The sequence below is a fragment of the Telopea speciosissima genome, chromosome 6 (genome assembly GCF_018873765.1).
Source record: "Telopea speciosissima isolate NSW1024214 ecotype Mountain lineage chromosome 6, Tspe_v1, whole genome shotgun sequence".
NCBI classification, from domain to species: Eukaryota; Viridiplantae; Streptophyta; class Magnoliopsida; order Proteales; family Proteaceae; genus Telopea; species Telopea speciosissima.
The window spans coordinates 14,205,739-14,226,900 of record NC_057921.1 but is presented as its reverse complement, the minus strand read 5'-3'; the positions used below and the strand labels follow the sequence as shown (position 1 = coordinate 14,226,900).

The 21,162-nt window shown below is 41.7% G+C and overlaps 1 protein-coding gene across 1 annotated transcript; it reads left to right on the top strand.

Moving 5' to 3' along the window:
- Positions 1-3,121: 3,121 nt before the first annotated feature.
- On the top strand, positions 3,122-4,456 carry LOC122665465 (putative nuclease HARBI1). The gene has a single exon (XM_043861616.1). The coding sequence runs from the start codon at positions 3,122-3,124 to the stop codon at positions 4,454-4,456; it is 1,335 nt and encodes a 444-aa protein (XP_043717551.1).
- Positions 4,457-21,162: the final 16,706 nt, after the last annotated feature.

Genomic DNA, 21,162 nt, shown 5'->3' with positions numbered 1-21,162 from the left:
GTGAGAGAACAAAGGGGAATGCACATACACACAAACACGTAATTTCAAGCAACTATGATGCATGCTAATGTTAGATTCATTTTCCACCCAGCACACAAATTCTAAGTCAACTATATGCTACTGTGATAACTCGGGAGACACTAAGGGTCACTTAACTTATCGTCCCAGTGAAACCTCAATTATCACACAGGAGCCTACGCCGGTGGAAGCCATCAAACCACCCAGTGGCAGACCCCGATAGCCATCACTACCCATGACCTGGACTCTCCCACCTCCATGGGCAATAGGTGCTCAGACTATCCAACACATAAGCCCCTATTGGCAATGGTCGTAGCATAAGGGAACAAGAATCCTAGCCACAGATATACTATATGCAAGTCCTATCGTCCCAAGAGGTATTTCGGGTGCATCAACGTCCCATTCCATCTAGTAACCAGGTACTAGCACGGCACAGCGCATACAGATCAGGATGGCAATTAATAATTTTCATAATAAAGATTGGGGTTCTAGTACCGGCACAGCCAGCACTGTAACCCGATACAATGGTGAGAATAATATCACATTCATAGAAATTCACATTTGAGGTAAATAATGCAATGCACACAATGCTTATATTTTATATAATAGCATAACCAAGATTGCTTAATATATATATATATATATATATATATATATTCAAGCCCAACAAAGTCATCCAAAACCCACTCATCGAACTCGGGTGTCACCCGACGTGGTTGACATGAATCTCACTGGTGTACCAGCTATCCATCGAATTGGGTACCTAAAAATACAAAAGCAATTATCAAAAGGTGTATAGAGGGGTCCCATGTAATGCCCCTAAAGTTAAAATCAAGTTCCAACCAAGATAGCAGGGATGGATTCATGGACGGAAGCAATAGGGTGAGTCCGTCCCTGACTCCGTTCAGGCCAACAAGTCAAAATACAAGGGACGGATCCACGGACGGAACTTCTGCTTGGATCCATTCCTGCATCCGTTCAATTTCTGAGACACACACGAGAGCGAGCGGATCCACGAACGGAAGTGCCATCTTAATCCATCCTTGCATCCGTTCGATCTCTGAGACATTCCAGAGAGGAAACGGACCCACGGGTGGAGGTAGCAGAGTAAATCTGTTCCTTCATCCGTTTAGGTCCAGTCAATGGAATTACACTGGATGGATTGACGGACGGAACCACGATTGTGAATCCGTTCGTGCATCTGTCGGAATTCTTTTCTGAGATTTCTAAGCCCTCTAGCTTGAAACCTGGAGTTCACCTTGTACTCAGGGTCATGGAGGAGGTGTCTTAGGAAGTGTTTGGCTGCATGCTTCCATGGAAACGTGATTCTCATTTTTTTATAATGCTTGGTTGCTAAATGTGTCGATCCTTGGTTGAAGCATGATTCCAACATTTGCACTAAATGTGGGTTCTCTAGAAGCCAGATTCTAAGTCCACAATATAAATAGGGTATTTCAACGCTGAAGCCAAAATATCCCCATAAAAAAAACGCTTTGAGAAGGTCGAACGAAAGAGGAACTCGCCTCTACGAGAAAACGACTCTCCATTCCAAGATCGATTCCTCTCCAACAACGACCTTTGCCAATTGCTACTTTGATTGGTAATCTCTCTCTCTCTCTCTCTCTGTCGTTCTCAGAATGTTTACCCTGTGCTTGATTTCCCACCAAAAACCCTATAATCCCATTTGCTAGGTTTTGGTATGTTTTGGTATGTTCTGTCATTAAAGGGTTCTGGGCAATGGCCTTGTAATTTTTATATTGATCATCATTGCAATGCCGGTTCTTCTTATGTGCTTGAGCTTTCCCTAGGATTTCTTTTTGTAGCCACAAAAGACTATTATAAAAGGCTTCCCTCACACATGTGGAACATTGAAAATGGATAAGAAATTTAATTTATCGAGATCTGATTTTTTTTCTTGTTCTCAGATTAGTAAGATTGAGTTAGTAAAAACCATACCCAGAATTTCCCTCATGGTCTGTTATTTGGCCAGTTGCTACAGGACTTGGAATATTGTAAGTGTACCAAGTTAGTTCAAAATTAATAGTTTTTCATTTGGATCTCTAAACAAACTGATTGGGCTAGAGTTCTGGACCTGTAAATCAGCCAAGTTGTAGAGATTGGTTGGTGCCCTTATTGCTTAGTATAAAGATTGAGCTCATACCATGGTGTTTACAAAAAACTTGTATTTTATATTGTGGTAAATTTTATCCCCAGAAGCATAGATTTGTTTGGGTTTTTTGACTAAATTAACCACTCTGTACTTGCTGGATTTCTCTGCTTAGCTATTCTTGCTATTTTGATATATCTGTTGTTATTACAGCTGGGATCATTGTTACTGTTCATTATTGGTTCCTCACATGTAAGAGTATTTGAAGTCATCTTGCATCAGTTCTATTCAAATCATTGTCCAACAAAACTCTATTATTTAGTTTCATGGCCATATCCAATTTAGACCTGTTGTGAATGAGAAGGTGTGTGCTAACTACCATACTACCATAGCACCAAGCTAGCTTGTACCAACATGGTAGTTATTAGCAGACAAGGTAATTGGTGTCCAAGGCTAACCAGTACAAGTTGGGTGACATTGATTTGGCATTAACCTTTATATGTATGTATGACATAAGCATAGTAGTGGGTCTGACTGCCATGCTTTGAGAGAACTCATATCCTTGAAAAAATATATGCATGCATAAATAGTAATGCAGAAATTCATCTGGAAAAGGAAAGGAAGATATCGTTGCCCAATACATGAGGCTATTCAATATTTTGGGGGTGATATTTTATCTTTAATTTTTTTATTTGCTAGTGATTTGGATGATAGGAGAAGTCTTATTCAAGTTGGTAGTAACATGGGGTAATGCACTAATGCATTATAAAAAACTGACATGATCTTTATTTTTGGTTGCTTTGATATAAATGACATGATGGAATTTTATTTAGTTCCACGAAGGATAAAAAGGATAGTTTTCTGTCATACATGCCTTGACCAAAGTCTTTTACAATATGCTCATATTTTTAATGGTTATAGACAAAAACCCTTTAGAATTAGTATGTTTTGATTAAATCATAATCTCTCTTTTTTAAAACGTAGATAGACGTATAAATGGATATTGACCATGATGAGGGTGATGAGAGTCTCGAGATGACAATTATCTTAGCGGCTATAGCTGTTGTCATAGCAGTGGAGCGGTATAAAAAATTGTTCCTTGTTAAAGGGCCTTACTATAATTTGACCCTCCATGGCACTGCTGAGACACAACTAATTATAGGTGCTACCGAGAAGGCATGTCGAGATATGTTGAGACTGAGAAAGAGAGCCTTCTTTAGCTTAATTCGTTTGATGTGGGAGAGGGGGCTTCTGTGTGATAGCAAAACAGTGCAAGTTGAGGAGCAAGTAGTGATATTTCTACACACGATAGCCCATAATGTTAAGAACCGAGTTATGGCTCTTAGATATGGCCACTCTGGTGAGACCATAAGTAGGTATTTTAACATAGTATTGCATGCAATATTAAAATTGTATCCAGTATTATTGAAGCCCCCAAGTACCACAACACCTCAGCGAATCTCAAAAGACCGCAGAAGGTTCTACCCATACTTCAAGGATTGCATTGGAGCCATCGATGGTTTGCATATCCCAGCATGGGTTACGGTTGACAAACATCGGAGATTTCGCGATAGGAAGGGTGATATATCTCAAAATATCTTAGCTGCTTGCAATTTTGACATGAAGTTTACATACATACTTTCTGGCTGGGAAGGATCGGCATCAGATGCTCGAATCTTAGATCATGCCATTCATAAGGAAGGAGCAGGAAAACTAGTGGTACCCCAAGGTAAATTTTATCTTGTCGATGCTGGGTTTGCCAACCAGAGTGGGTTTTTGCGACCATACCGTAATGTTAGGTATCATCTCAAAGAGTGGAACAACTCCAATTTGAGGCCAGCTGATAAAAAAGAGTTGTTTAACTTGCGACATTCTAGTCTGCGCAATGTAATTGAACGGTCGTTTTCTCACTTGAAGTCAAGATTCAAGATATTGAAAACTCAAGCAGAATACCCTTTTGATACGCAAGCCAACATTGTGATAGCCTGTGCTATTTTACATAATCATATTCTTACACAAAATAGTGTTGAAGAAGAAGAGGCTTTTCTTGCGCAAGAGGATGCAACTGTGGGACCCAGTTCAAGTGCCCAACCCAATCAGAGATGTGAAGCAGATGTGGAAGATGATTCTGACATTGATGATGAGAGTATGGATAATGTTGATTGTAACCAGTTCCGAGAGCAGCTAGCTGACAACATGTGGGATGATTATGTGGCAAGAGTTGATGATTTGGTCGATGATTCTGTTGATGATGATGATGATGATGATATGTTTGACAATCCTGTTAATGATGCTGATATGTTTGTTGATCCTGTGTCTGATGAAGAGTGATATATTTTATCTATGTTTGAAATTGTTATGGTACAATGATTTTTTTTTTTTTTTGAGTTATGTAATATGAATTTGTGCTATCCATCTGTTTGGATAGGTGACAGTTTACTGGCTATGGTTATCATGTTATTTCGTTTGACTATTTATGATTGCATTATTGTCCTTTGAATATAATCCATTTAAATTTGAATTAACTTTGTGTTAATCTAATGGATATCAAGTAGAAATTATGGATACACAAGCTAGTTCCCAGCCAAAGGCTGCCACTTGGTCCATTGAAGTGTCTCATTTCATGTTGGAGCGTGTTTTGACACAACAATGAAGTGGGAGGGGTGGAGACAATGGGCTGCAAAAGGAGCAATGGCAGTCAATCTCAAAGGACATAAAGGAGCGATATCAACTGATATATGAATGGGAACAATGTCGTAACCATTTCAGGATATGGAAGGCACGGCTGAAATCATTGGGTGACCTTCAAAAGTTAAGTGGGATGGGCTGGAATGGAATGGAAATGAGATTCGATGGTCCCCAACATATTTGGAATGAATTTAAGGTAATATTTTCATAACTATGTTTTGATTTCATTATGTATATGAATTAAATCTAAGCTGTCTATGTTCAATTGACAGAAAAAGGAACAAAGATTTTGGAAAGAGCATCGAGTGCTTCCCATCCACTTGGAAACTGCAAATTGGTTGGGGAATGAAATAGCAATAGGTCTTGATGCAAGACGTCCAGCTGATGTAGTCAATGATGATGGTGACGCCAATTATGTGCCAAGTGATGGGTTTCAAAACACTGAGTTTGTTGGTGAAGTTGACATAACAGAATCTCCAATTGAATGTTCCACTCCCAGTGGTAGTAACAATCGTAATCATGGAAGGCCTTCTTCTGGTGCGACAAGTAGTAGATAGAAGAGAAAGAAAGGAGGTGCACAAATAATTTCAAGTCCTTTAAAGATTATAGCTAATGCCATCAGTAAGATAGCCGATAAACAATCTGAAAATGTTTTCACAGATACTTTATTTGATGCAATTGATGGTGTTCCAGGACTTGATTTTACCACGAAATTGAATGCGAAGGAATTCTTAATGGAGAGGCAAAACATTGCCAAGATCTTTTTGAAGTCTAGTGTTGAAGATAGGCCCATGGTCCTTCAACATTATATGAAAGAAAGCGAGGACATCACTGCTGATTGATGATTGGGGGGTTCCATTTGAAACTTAATTGTTTAATTTGATGGTCTTTTGATGGTTTGATATCCTTTTGAATTTTGGTTTATTGTTGGATTTATAACTCTTAACTTTTGGGAGATGTTGGTTATGGATTTATAACTTTATGTTTCTTTGTTGAGTTGCTTGTTGACTTCTTGTTTTTGTTCTAGTAGTGGTTCAATCTCTTTTGGCTTCTTTTGGGGGGGGGGGGGGGTTTTGACTTCCGTTTGTACAGTTTTTTTTTTTTTTTGTTGTCTCCCTTTCTAGTAAATTTGATTCACCGATTAAAGAAAAAGAAAAAGAAAAAAAAGATGGCACTTCTGAAGACTTAGAGAGATTTTATGTTATAACCTATCCATCATATTGTCATCCCACCAATATATAGATGTAGAACCGAGCCATTAACTATTTGTCAAGCAGCTTAATTTACTACAGAAACTGCTTGGAAAACCTTCTACCTTTCTGACGATTCCATAGGTGTTGATGATCCACTGCAAAATATGAGGTTGGGCACATTAGGTTCAAAATGACTGGACAGCGACCAGACCTGTGGAATGTGGATGCCATTGAAACAGACCACTTAGGTAGAAACCATACATTAGCGCGCTACACTACTATTGGCTTGCAAAGGGATTGTGAATTGAATCCAGAGACCCAAAAATGGATGAGAAGCTTCCTGCCAGATTCTTTACTTTTATACCTTTGAAGAATTCTTTTCTTTAATAACTTATTTATTTTTCCTGGAAAATTAAACTCAACTCAAAACCAGTCAAACCACATTAAACCAATAAGAGAGCTCTTTTCCTTCTTTCATTGGCACTTGTGAGTTTTCTTCCTGATTAGAGAGCTATTTTCCTTCCTGCCAGTTTGTACAAACAACTTCTTCGGCTCAGGCTTTGTATATTGTGTGTCACTGACCCAAATATCATAATTTTTTTTTTACTTTAACATTACCATCCATCAAGATCAAGGCCTCTGCAACTTGGGAGATAGAAAAAGAAGTGTCTGTTTAAACCGTAAATGCCTTAAAAACTACTTATTTGGAATCAGAACATTTCCAGAAGATGGGTATGTTTTTAACTTTTTTTTCTTAACTAATTTTTTGATGATTGAAATTTCATAAACAAATAATCTACGTCATGGTACTTGGATATGGATATTTATACTTACCCTATCCATGATTGACATGGAGTGCCTTTGAGGAGAGCAACAAAAGTGCAGGTTAATTGCTATTTGTTTCAAGATCCATGAGCTATAATTGGAGAGGACATTAGTAATATAATTAATATAATTTTGTGATTAAAATTTTCAATTTATTATATTTTGACAATTTATGAAACCAATAATTTAATTTATATGAATTTATTTATAAAATGTAACATGGCAACTGAAAGAAACATGGGAACCAAATAGTTTTTCAAATATAATCAGGATGAATCCAACTGGCAGAATCAGGGTAACCAAACAGTTTTTCGGTATGATTCAGGGTGAATCCACCTAACAGAATTAGGGTAACCAAACAGTTTTACAAGATGATTCCAAATGACAAACTCAGGACAACCAAACAGTTTTTCTGTCAAACTTATAATTCATTAGACATGTTGTCACAAGAATGTCATCCCAAGTCGATACATACACTAATGGACATACATAACCAAACACTTCCTTAGGTCTCCCTAGGGTCACTAGAATTTAGGCTTACCTCATGGATCCAAGATCTCATAAGGGTTTAGCTCTATTTGGTCTAAAGGTAGGGTTTGATGGTTTAAAACCAAGGGTTAAGCAACAATGGCTACAAGGCAGCTCATGGAAACCTTAACTAGGGTTTGGTCATCACCATTTGAGCTCCCTTAAGGGGCCAAACGTCACCTTAAGTCTCAAATGGAACCCTAGGTTAGGTCAAGCTCAAGGGATCTACTTCTATCAAGAATGAGAAATGGAAAAGAGGGTTGAATCAAGATTTAGGTCATACCTTGGTGAGTGGAGCTCCATTCCTAGCCCTAGCCAACCTTGAAGATCCATCTCCTCTTCCTCCTTCCCTTCCTTTCCATCTCTCCTTTTTCTTCTTTTGTTCAAGCCTTGTTCGGATAGCAAGAGGAGGGAGATTAGGGCAGGCAGCCATCTTGAGATGCCTTCCATCTTCTTCCCTTCCCCTCTCATTCCTCTCGTACTTTCACTTCTTCTTTCTTGTCTCTTCTCCTCCACGGTTTGCTTAGGAGGGGGAGAGATAAGAGGATATGAGGCTTATCTTATCTTTTAAAGACCAAAGGGGCCTTAGGACTTGTTTGTTCAGGTGTCCTTAAAACACAAGATAGTCTTTTAGGTTTAATTGGGTTTTAAGGCTTGTTTGGCCCAAGTCATAACCTATTAAGTCTATCTAGTTAGGACATGTTTGGGTCTACCCTAAGTCTTATAAGACATATTTGTCCTTAAGGTCTGTTTGGTTTAAGCTAGAATAGAAAAACTCATTATTTGTTTAAGTTAAATCTTGTGGGTGCACTTTTATGGCCCAAATAACCATAAGAAGGTAAGGGTGAGGGTTCATCTGGTCCGAGGATCTAATTATGGTGTCCAGGATACGGGGATGTGGGTCCCACAGGAAAATAAATCAAAAGGGCAAGTAACAGCATGGGCGGATCCACGAGCGAAACCAATCAAGTGAGTCCATTCGTGACTCCATTGCTGCTGTCAGCGCCCAAACTTTGAGGGCAGTTGCGGGCCTTTGACCCGTACTTCCAGGGCTTCGTGGAGACACTGATAATGGAAATTTATCTTCAAGGCCATAGATGTTGACCATTGCCACCATGGCATGATCCTTTGGTAAAGTCTAATTTGCCCCAGGGTATTAGGGTATATTTCGGGTGCAGGTGTAACACGACAAGTGGAGCTAGCGTCGAACATGTCGAAATTAAAGGTCTTGATAGCCTAAAATGCCCAATACTCAAATTCAACTAGAAGATGACAGGTTTTACTGAAAACTAATCGATATGGAGACATACCAATAGAAGTTTTATAAGCTGTCCGATAAGCCCATAAAGCGTTATCTAGATGAGTGGACCAATCCTTACGGTCAAGTCTAACTGTCTTCTCCAGGATTTGCTTGATCCCACGGTTAGAAACCTCCACTTAACCAGATGTCTGTGGATGGTAGGGGGTAGCGACCTTGTGAGTGATGGAGTACTTTTTCAACAAAGCCCCAACCCTCCAATGCTTGAAGTGAGTGCCACCGTCACTGATTATAGCCCTAGGGAAACCAAAGCGGCTAAAAATATGACTCTGAACAAAGGACATAACTACCTTATGGTCATTGGTCTTGGTAGCTTTAGCCTCAACCCATTAGAAACATAATCAACTACCACTAGAACGTACTAATGACCAAACGAGGCAAGGAATGGGCCCATGAAATCAATCCTCCAAACATCAAAAATCTCAATAACCAGAATAGGATTGAGGGGCATCATTTCTCGTCAGAAAAAATTACCAATCTGTTGGCATCTAACACACGCTTTACAAAAAATATGTGCATCCCGAAACAAAGTAGGCCAATAGAAGCCACTCTGCAACACCTTGGCTGCAGTCTTGTTACCACTAAAGTGTCCCCCTCAGGCGAGAGTATGATAAAAAGATAAAATACTTTGGAACTCACTCTCAAGGACACAATGTCTAATGACCTGATCAGAATAGTATCGAAATAACTTAGGATCCTCCCAATAGAAGTACTTAAGCAATGAGAAGAAACGATCCTTAACTGATGTACCCCAATCAGAAGGTATCATCCCACTCACAAAGTAGTTCACAATGTGGGCACACTAAGGAGCCGATTTAGGCGATATAGCAAATAACTGCTCATCGGGAAAGGTTTTCTGAACTAACTCAGAGGTAGAAGGATCAAGTAGAATACGAGATAAATGGCCTTCTACAACATTTTTTGAACCTTTCTTATCTCGAATGTCCAGGTAAAACTCTTAAAGAAGGAGAATCCATCGGGTGAGCCTCGACTTAGCATCACGCTTGGATAGGAGATGTCGAAGAGCTGTGTGATCCGAATAGGCAATCACCTTTAAGCCCAAAAGATATGATCTAAGCTTATCAAGGGAAAAAACTATTGCTAGTAATTCCTTCTCAGTAGTGGTGTAATTCATCTGAGCATCAGAGAGGCTTTTACTAGCATAGTAAATCATAACAGGCTTCCCATCAACCATTTGGCCTAAAACAGCACCAAGAGCATAGTTGGACGCATTACACATGATCTCAAAGGGGAGAGACCAATCAGGTGACCTCATAATGGATGCTTTAGCCAATAAATCACGAAGGGTGTGGAAAGCATGAAGGCATTTATCATCAAAGATAAAAGGGGCATCCTTTACAAGCAGGCTGCACAAGGGCCTAGATGTCAAACCCTGCTCCTGACTGGTTGGATTTTTGTTTTGAAGGGTAGGAACCCCTGGCCAGGCCACCAGGATCACTATGGAGCATCACTCCACTCAATGAGATCAATGAGAATACCTTGAACAGGTTTTCCTATATACCTATTAGAAGATGGATAGCAGACCCCTGCAACTGTGCAGCTCACAGCTTGATATATGGTTTGGATCCCAGGTAATCTCTCTCCTCCTTATAATGGTGGGACCCACCTCTGAAAAATCATGTAAAAGTCCCTAGGTGGCATGTGGGGATAATACCCTGACCAAGAGTCAAACCCCTGTGCAAGCCCCATTGAATTTCAGCTTGCTGAAATTCTTTCGGCGATGGCACTGGGCGATGCAGCAAGGCCCAGTGACATCGCCCAGTGGCTGATTTTGATTATTTTTTTATTATTTTAATTGTAGGGACCACCCAACATGGACATGAGAACCCTCCACTGATAGAGGGGAGTCTGAGGGACCACCTCATACCCCTGGTTCAGTGTGGACCCTACCAGTGAGCCCAGAATCAGTCAGAATCAAGTTAAAAACTGATTTTTAAAAAAGGGGACTTTAGGCCAAATAGACCTTAGTGGTCTTGGGCCTATAAATAGGCATAACATGAGCTCATTTAGAGCTCTTGTTCTCTGCTGAATCCGAAGGAGAGAAAGAGAGGAAAAAGGAGAGAAAGAGAAGGAGAAGAAGAGGGAAGAAGGAAGAAGAAGGGAGGAGGACCTGCTGCAGCCCTGCAACTAGCTTGGATCCGAGTTCTCCCAGCCTTGTGCAGGTATAAAATAGTCCTATATGCTGCTGCTCCCAAACCCTCTCTTGTTTTCACTGTCTTTTGCTTCCTAGGCAGCCCAGACTAGCTAGGGTTTGCCCAGTGTTGGTCCAGATCTACCATGCAGACCTTGTCCATGGAAGATTTGAGATCTCTATACATTTTTAGCATTTAGATGTGCTGTTTCTATGGCCGAAATCTGGCTGTGCCCACTTGCACTGCTAGATGGCCCTATTGATCTATGGTTTGGAACTCTGGGTGCTCGCCAAGGTTGCACAGCCCTAACCCTAGATGGATGCAGCTTTGAGCCCTCTTGATTCATGTATTTTCAGCCATACACAAGGCTGGAACTGAAATCCAAGCCTAGCCAAAACCCTGAATACTATTCATCAGGGCTACTTGGGCAGCTACAGTCAGCCTGACAGTGGGCCTGATGGAAAAACCCTCTGGACCATGATGTAGGCCATCGTTGGGGTTGCCTAATCCCCTAAACATGCAGAGGATCAGGTATAAGCCCAGCCTTGCAGGCCCCACCATGGGATCTCAGTCCTGCTGTCGATTGCAGGCACTGGGCGATGCAGCAACGCCTAGAGCCAAAGCCCAGTGATGGAAAACCTGCTGTTTTGTTGGACAGAGCTAGGGATCTCATCCAATGACCCCCTGGACACTGTGGGATGTGGGAAATGAAAAAAATACCCTTTCCCCACATCTGTCCTTAATTGGGAAATATTTTGAAACCCTAGTGGGCCCCGCAGGTGATTGTATCACTGGTGTGCTTGGTCCTACAGCACAGACAAGCTGTGGACAACATTGTAAGCATATCCTAGGCTAGGGTCAGCTACAACCCTGGAAATGACCATTTTTCCCTTTGAGCCACTGACTTTGGCTGATGCATCGGGACATGACCTAAGGCTCAATGTATGGCCCAGTGATTCCAAGAGTGAACCAATTGAACTCCGGGTCAACCCAGTAAGATTAGGGTAACCCTAGGACTTCTAATGACAGACTAATAACTTAACATGACAACTTGTGATTTACAGCTAGGACTTGATCCCGTGCTCGAGGACAACGACCTGACAACTGCTGGAACTGAATTTGTGACTGAGTACCTAGAGCCAAGTACTGGTGATGAATAATACTATCATATGTGTAAATGTGATCATGATCTAATGCCGGCTAATAAGAAATGAATATAAATGCTGTGATATTTATTTATGTTTAAAGCTATTCAAATCACTGCATATTGAATGACTGTTGATCAACTCTGAGAATGTTTGTTTGATGAATGTCTGCTAGACTAGATGTCGTAGTCGGCTTGAAAATGGGGCCTGTGGTATCCCGTATTATAGGGTACGATTGACACCGCTTGACTCATACGATGCCATATAGACATGGGGCTAGAGTTTCATTACCTGTGCTACGCACCCTTGCCAACAGGGGTTAAGGTGTTGGATACCTGTGGGGGCAATTATCAGGGAGAGAGAAAAAGAATAAAAGAACACCGGAATGGTGCATGAATGAAAGAACACCGGAATGGTGCATATGGGCTTTAAGCTGGAAAAGAAAATGAGGGAAGAAACGGCTGTTTCCCCAGGTTAATCACAAAGGGCTTGTCAGGCCAACCTTGGTGAACGAATGCGGGGGCTGACCAGTCTTCTTCGACAACTTAATGGATGTATCACGGGAAGGGATTAGAAGCCCGCACCAGGGATACATGTATTGGGGATTGTAGTAGCACAGACCTGACTTAGTTGTATTGCTAGGTAGCTAATAGTCAAACTGGACTTGCATATCATGTAGGACCATATGAATTGTGAATTGTGATTGCATGTGCATGCATGATTGATGTTATTTGCTCACGAGCTCAGTGGGGCTCACACTCTATTATGCAATGTTTTTCTTAGATGATTTTGCAGGTGGATGCTGCTATGGCATGGCGGGCCATCTCGAGGAGGAGACTTTTGGTTGTTACGATGATTTTGGTGTGGACCCCGACGGAGGTCATACCTATCCTGCGCACATATTCGGTGGTTGTTGATGAAGACCATTGAAGAGTGTTCATGATAGCTTTTTGACTTGGGGACTCCTTTTGGGTTATCTGGAGTTATCCCCATTCTGACTTGTTGTCTATAGTTTTTACTTTTTCCCTTTTAGGGTTGAGTATGTTCACCCTGTATATATTTTTGTATGTAGTACCGTACTCATCAGCTTTGTTTCTTTGTTTTCTTTGTGTGTGGGTTGATGGGAAATGTAAATCTTTTATATGTAAATATTATCACTGTTTGCCCATATCGCTACGTTTCTTTTTGTTTATTAAATTGTAGTTATCTGCGACACTCTGATCTTGCCTATGGTAAAGAGATGGTTGTGGTTCCATGATCGTAAGCACTGCTTCTAGATCCATGGGATTTGGCGGATTGCCGTTATGCAATTCGGGTCACCTACCCAATCCTCCTAGGGGTGGTTTGGGGTGTGACGGAGCTTGGTATCAGAGCGTGAGGCTCTTCTTACGATTATGGATTGTAGACTAGGACTAATAAGCTTTAAACAATAAAACATGCAAGAATTAAAAACCACAGGGGAGGTAGATGCAATTAAGTAAAGATGCAAAATTTTCATTAACTCAGCAATAATTACAAAAGTTTGATTGCATAACTACAATTCAACAAGTACATAAACTGAAAACAAAGAAAGAAAAATACATAAGCATGGAAAAAAATGATGATGATCTAGACCACGTAGCAGACTGTTAGGAACTGATAAGGAACTACTCTGTAGGAGGACTATCACTAGGCAGAGCCTGTGTCTGGTGTGAATCAACTCTATAGAACCTGTCCCAGAAGTCGAGGCGCTGCTCTACAGAATCCACTCTACGCTCCAGGGAAGTGAAACCCGGATCTACTCTAGTTGTCAAGGTAGTGAGCTAGGTATCGAGGCTCTAGAAATGTGCCATTATCTGAGACCACTATGAAGGACCTGGAACCGGCTGACTCATAAGCGGGTAGGTCAGTGAAGGGGGGTGCCTCAGCCCTCCAAGTCACCTTGATCCATGCCTAGCTCCTCTGTATACATGCCCTGAGTGTCTACTCCAATGTTGCCCTGCTCCTCTCCGGTCTGACCCTCACCCTGTGCATCACCACCCTGCTCCTCACCCACTACTGGATCTTCCCCAGGCACCTTCATCTTCAAGATAGAAGTCTTATCTATAGGCTTGGATTTGATCCTATCAATAAACTCGCCCTCCAATGGAACCTCAAAATGCTGAAAAATTAAGGTGCCCCCATAAGGAAGGTTCCCATCAGCTGGGTTCCTCGCATGATAAAGCATGACCTAAAGAAGCAAGTATGGAAGGTTGATGACTAGACCTCCCTGACCAGCTCCTAGTAAGCAGTAGGTAATGTATGCCCTCATCATAGAGATACTACCCAAGTTGCTGCTCTTAGGGTAGATGTTATAGGTGACACACCTGCTAATTACCCTGGCACTAGGTTTGTAGGCAGTCTCAGACTTAGGAGTGTTTCCTGACCCGGTCAGTGCCCCGAATACTGTCCTCCTGGTCTCTAGGGTGAACATCTCTGAGATGTCCATGCGAGGCTGATAGTAAACCCGCTCTCCTGTGTCTGGTAAATCCAAGATCTCTGCTAGGAGGGAAGTAGTCAATCTGATGTCCACTCCTTTCACCCTACTCTCCATTCCGAACCCTGGTGCACTAGAGGGCCCTAGGTTACAGTAGAAATACCGAACCAGGTTGGGATAACATGACTCGGTGGGGGACAACATGGATGCCCAACCTAGGGCATTAAATCAGGCATAGAGGTTATACTGCTCGAAGTCCTCAACTCTCACCACCCGGCCATTCACTATTTTCACCGAATCAAAGTTCTTCCATTCCTTAGCATACTCAAACCTGGAGAAATGATGATGGTCAAAATCGGGTTCCTCGAAAGACGAATCATCTCTAGAGGATGATGTTGGAACCGAAGAGTAAGAAGATTCCTCAGATTTGACTCGTAGTCTCTTTTGGCCACTGATTTTCGTGTAGTACGCCTACTAGTAGACATTCTCTACAAAAAAAGCAAGAAACCCCTTGTTTAGGGCTAGCAATTTGGTAAAAACCTAACCAAAGTAAAAGGGAAGTGAAAGGGACAAGTAAAAGACAAAGTAGACCTAGGAAGCTTACCAAAGCATGTGTAAGGTCGCAAGCAGCCCAAGAAATCGACGAGATTTGGTGTAGAAGTAGTCCCCTCACCCTCCAAGAGCTTCTCCCTAAGGTTTAGAGAAGTTTAGAGTGAAATAGGGAGCAAATGGGACCCTCTCGGACTTAAAACCCTACTCCTCGATTCTCTGGACGATGGGACTGGGCGATGTGGGAACGCCCAGAGACATCGCCCAGTGATGGTAAATTTGCACATGAGGACCCTAGTTTTGGGCATAATAACCCCATAGGACATAAAAAAAACAAGGACTGATAAAAACAAAATATGATTATTATGAAATAATAATAATATTATATTAATAGAATATAATAATAAATAATTGATGACCTAAGAACTTAGATTTCATGAGTTCAAGAGAGTGAAAATTTTACAAATGCAACACATTGGGATTAGGGAAAATCTATATGGTCAGGTTAAAATAAATCATTAGTGTACTTCATATTTGTGAGTATATTTGTATGTATAATTACAGCATATGGTGTGTATTACAAATATGCTTTATGCTTGCCTATTGTAATGTACGAACTGACTGGACTGTTGCTGTGCAAACCGGACATAGTTACATAGGTATGCTATGATGCGTACATAGTACGTGTGGGAAGCATAGATCTCCTCCAAACCTAGGCCTAGGATAGCTGAGAATAGGACCTAATAGGGCTCCTAGTCAATCGAAACACTTAGACGCTAAGGTACCTCGAGCCAACCCAAGAGTTGTTTCATTGATCTTTGATTATTTAAGTTTTAGTAGTCGTGTACTTAATTCTTTTAATTAAGTAAGCCCTCATGCCTAGAACCATTTATTGTGACAGATATTACCTTACCTGAGGCTGGAGACCCCAGCATCATGATCTATCTTAGACACCTACGGGAGAGATTGAGACGGATACGGTTAGTGTTACCCCGAGCTGAGAATCGACTGGACTTTTACTTGGCAATTGCTGCTATTAGTGGACCTGAAGAGCGAGGTTATTTTATGAGTTTAGCTGAAGGGGTAAGAGCTGACATAGAATTTCTTTTGGCAATGGAGTTTGTGACTGGGAAGAAGCTGGAGATGCTTGCCTGCTAGATCAGGTAATTAATTAAAAGTCTTTATTTAAAAAAAAAAAAATCTGAAAATTTTCATTAGTGCCATGCATAGCATATTGACACATAAAATGCATAAGAAAGAGAAACACCAAAGTATTCAATAAGACACGTCTCCTAATAAACCAAGATAGTGAATCTAACAATCCACCTTACTGGTGTGACTCATGATACTCATTGGAACTGTGGACTAGATTTGTACCTGCTTAGCTAGAAAACAACTATTTATCCATATAGGTGAAATTGGGAATATTGAACACGCTTCTCTTTTCAGAGAAGCAGCAATGGTCAACACTAGAAGTTCTCGTGGAGGTCGTAAAGGTAAACAACCTAGAGTTGTACCGGAGGTTGAGCTGCCTAACAGAACTAAGGCTCAAAACTCTGAGGCATCGGCTGCTTCATTAGAAGCACCAGCGGCTGCACAAGCTACTGCAGCAGCACCTCAGGAAAGTGTGGCAGCCGGCGATGTGACTGCATTCATGACCACGATGATGCAGACCATGCAATAACAACAAGAACTGCTTGGTCAAATGTCAATCCAATTTGCAACCATGATGCACGAATGCGTACCACCACCACAACCACCTAATCGACCCGTACTGTTTCCACCACCAGTACCTTAGCACTTAGCGGAAAATTTCACCGCCAAGGTTATGGAGAGATTCAAGAAACTTCAATCGCCTGCATTTTCGAAAATAACCTCTGAGGCAATGCAGCCGGAACGATGGATCAGTGCCCTAGAAAAGGCATTTGAAGTACTTGAGTTCACAGACGCACAAAAGATTATTTGTATGGGTTATCAGTTGCAGAATGAAGCCGCAGCATGGTGGAAGGCAACTAGGCCTAATTTGGAAGCTGCTCACCCAAATCCCACGTGGGCGCAGTTTAAGGAAGTTTTCTTCAAGAACTACTTTCCTGAGAGTTTCAGGGATAGAAAAAAAGCTGAGTTCAACACACTAGTGCAAGGAAATAAATCGGTGTTGTACTATCAACCGCGATTTGAAGATCTGTTCCATTTTGCCCCAGAGCACCTGAAAGGGGAAGTTAGTAAGGCCAAGAAATTTGAGAAAGGACTCAAAACTGAGATTGGATCAGTTTTGTCAATTATGGATATTTGGGATTATGCTCAAATGGTTGATAAGGCGAAGACAATGGAGGATAAATTCAAGGAAAAAGAGAAAAAAAAGACTGTGACGTCGTCTGGGTTGAATAAAAGGCCAAATAATTTTCAAACCTCTGGATGGCCGAGTAAATTTTATAAGGGTTCGAGCTCAAGTCTGAACTCGACTCTGTATCATAGGCCCGGCGTAGGTCAGAATTCTTTTCACCCTACATTCACTCGACCCGCTCAACTTGCTACGAGTCAAGCGACGACAACAATTTTGCCAGCCCAACCAGCAACAAGTCAAGCGAGCAAAGCCTCAACACCTAGAGTTTCACCCTTTAAGTGTTATCTGTGCAACAAGGAAGGCCATATGGCCAGAGATTGCAGATCATGTGGATATGGCAACAATTTATCAAACCAGCCTTACACTAGGCCATTTCAGCCACGGGATAATCTACCACAACGAAAGGTGTATGCTTTGACGAATGAAGAAGCTGAGGCGAACCTCAACGTATTGACAGGTACCCTGAATGTCTCAACCATACCCGTGCGAGTATTATTTGACTCGGGCCCAACTCAATCTTTTGTCTCCTCAACCTTTGCGAGTAAGATGAAAGATCAACCAAGAGATATCGGGCATGAGTTAGTAGTCAGCACGTCGACAGGGAGTGTTGTGAGATTGAAGGAGGTTTACGACCCTTGTCAGATCAAAATTTATGGGAAGAATTTAACCGCACGACTGATAAAGATGGATATAAATGATTTCGACGTAATACTAGGCATGGATTGGCTGTCTGCCTATGGTGCGAATGTCATGTGTGCAGAGAAAAAGATAAAATTTAAATTGGAAGATGGGTCAGACTTCACCTATCAAAGTGAACCGAGGAGAAAATCCAAAAGGATAACATTATCCGCACTTCAGGCGTGGAAGTTACTAGAAGAAGGATGCCAAGGCTTTTTGGCTACTGTGATAGACACAGAGGCGAAGATAAAACCCTCGGAGGAACTCCATGTTGTCAGAGACTTTCCTGATGTATTTCCAGAAGATCTGACTCAACTACCGCCTGACCGCGATATAGAGTTCGCGATTGATTTGATTCCTAGTGCAGCACCGGTATCCAAGGCACATATTGTATGGCACCTATCGAGTTAAAAGAATTGCAAGCACAACTTTAAGACTTGCTGAAGAAGGGATTCATCTGACCCAGTGTATCACCCTGGGGAGCACCCATGCTGTTTGTAAAGAAGAAGGATGGTAGTGTGCGGCTGTGTATCGACAATTGCAAGTTGAACAAACTGACAATTATGAATCGATATCCGTTGCTGCGTATCGATGACCTATTTGATCAGCTACAAGGAGCAAGAGTTTTCTCCAAGATTGATCTTAGGTCGGGATACCATCAACTAAAGATCAAAAGTGGTGACATTCATAAAATGGCATTCCAAACCCGATACGGACATTATGAATTTTTAGTGTTGTCGTTCGGATTAACCAACGCCCTGGTAGCATTCATGGATATGATGAATAGAGTATTCCATGACGTGCTGGATAAGTTCGTCATAGTATTTATTGATGACATTCTGGTGTACTCTAAGAATGAGGAGGAACACGGGCGACACCTTACTTTCATGTTGCAGCGATTGTGGGAACACTAGCTCTATGCCAAATTTAGTTAATGTGAATTTTTGGCTCCACCAAATTGGTTTCCTAGGGCATATCGTCACCAAAGACTGCATCAAAGTAGACCCCGACAAGGTGAAAGCCATTCTTGAGTGGGAGACTCTGAAGAGTGCCATTGAGATCCGAAGTTTCTTAGGATTGGCCAGTTATTATCGGAGGTTTATTGAAAATTTCTCACGGATTTCAGCGCCCATGACAAAACTTACAAGGAAGGGAGCCAAATTCGAATGGAATGAAGAGTGTGAGAAAAGCTTTCAGGAGTTGAAGAACCGATTAGTATCAGCTCCAGTTCTAACCATTCCGAATGGCAATGGAGGAATGGTAGTATATACCGATGCATCCAGAACAAGATTGGGTGGCGTCTTGATGCAGAAAGGTAAAGTAGTTGCATACGCCTCTAGGCAGTTAAAGGAATACGCGAAAAACTACCCCACTCATGACTTAGAGTTGGCAGCTGTAGTTTTTGCATTGAAAATTTGGCGACATCACCTATACGATGAAAAGAGTGAAATCTTCAGCGATCGCAAAAGCCTGAAGTATTTCTTCACCCAAAAGGAGTTGAACATAAGACAGAGGTGATGGCTGGAATTGGTAAAGGATTATGACTGTGAAATCTAGTACCACCCCGGTAAGGCCAATGTTGTGGTGGATGCATTAAGCAGAAAATCTCAAACTGCATCCCTCGCATCTTTGGTCGTAAGTAAGCAATTAATAGAAGAAGCTCGAAGATTTGATCTGGAACTCGTGATTGAAGAAGCGGCTATGCAATTAGTAGCAATGGACCTGCAGTTGTCGATACGAGAGGAAATAATTGCGAAACAACCATTGGAATCCGAGCTGGCCAAAATAATTTGGGAAGCTCAACAAGGTGTCCATAAGGACCCAGATTTTTCATTGGCCCAAGATGGTGCATTGAAGTTTCGGGACAGGTTGTGCATGCCTGACGATTATGATGTCCAAGACCAAATTCTTAAAGAGGCGCACAGCTCACCCTATACTATCCACCCCGCAAGTACAAAGATGTACAAAGATTTGAAGAAGTATTACTAGTGGATGGGAATGAAAGCAACCATAGCAATATACGTGTCCAAGTGCCTCACCTGTCAATAAATAAAAGCAGAGAGACACCGATCGTACGGATTGTTGCTGCCACTTCCCATACCTAAGTGGAAGTGGGAAAGAATCACTATGGATTTCGTGACAAACTTGCCCAACACCAGGAAGGGCATGAACATAATTTGGGTGATTGTAGATGGACTGACAAAGGCAGCTCACTTCATACCGATCAAAATAAGTTATCCAATGGAGAAGCTTGCCCAGATATACATTGAGAACATAGTCCGCTTATATGGCGTGCCTGTCAGTATTGTGTCTGACAGAGATCCTAGATTTACTTTCAGGTTTTGGAGAAGTTTACAAAAGGCATTGGGATCTCAACTAAATCTTAGTACAGATTTCCACCCGCAAACGAACGGACAATCAGAAAGAACCATTTAGACTCTAGAGGACATGCTCCGAGCCTGTGTTCTGGAAATGAATGACAGTTGGGATGCTCACATACCACTGGTGGAATTTGCATACAATAATAGCTACCACTCCACCATTGGCATGGCACCGTTCGAAGCACTCTATGGCAGGAAGTGCCGAACTCCACTTTATTGGGATGAAGTTGGCGAGCAGAAATATCTCGGACCTGAGATGATACAAGCGACCTGCGACAAGGTGGATGTCATAAGAGAAAAGATCAAGACAGCCCAGTCAAGACAGAAAAGTTATGCGGATAATAGAAGGAAGGACATCGAGTTTGAAGTCAGAGAAAAAGTATTCCTTCGAGTATCTCCAACCAAAGGATTGCTACGTTTCAACAAGAAGGGCAAGTTGAGCCCAAGATTCATAGATCCTTACGAAATTCTTAATAAGGTGGGACCCGAAGCATACCGACTGGCATTACCACCATCTTTGTCAGGCGTCCACGATGTTTTTATGTGTCGATGTTGAGGAAGTATATAAAAAATCCGATGCATGTACTATCGACTGAACCTGAATAGTTGGATGTGGATATGACCTATGAAGAACACCCCACGGAGATGTTGGACAGAAAGGAGCATAACTTCAGTAACCGCACCGTTGCTTTTCTGAAAGTTCGAAGGGGAAATAATCCAGTAGAAGAAGCTTCGTGGGAACGAGAGGAAGAAATGAAGGAGAAGTATCCCCAACTTTTT

Excerpts from the sequence above, each read along its gene's own strand:
- LOC122665465 (XM_043861616.1), top strand. The coding sequence starts at position 3,122 with ATGGATATTGACCATGATGAGGGTGATGAGAGTCTCGAGATGACAATT.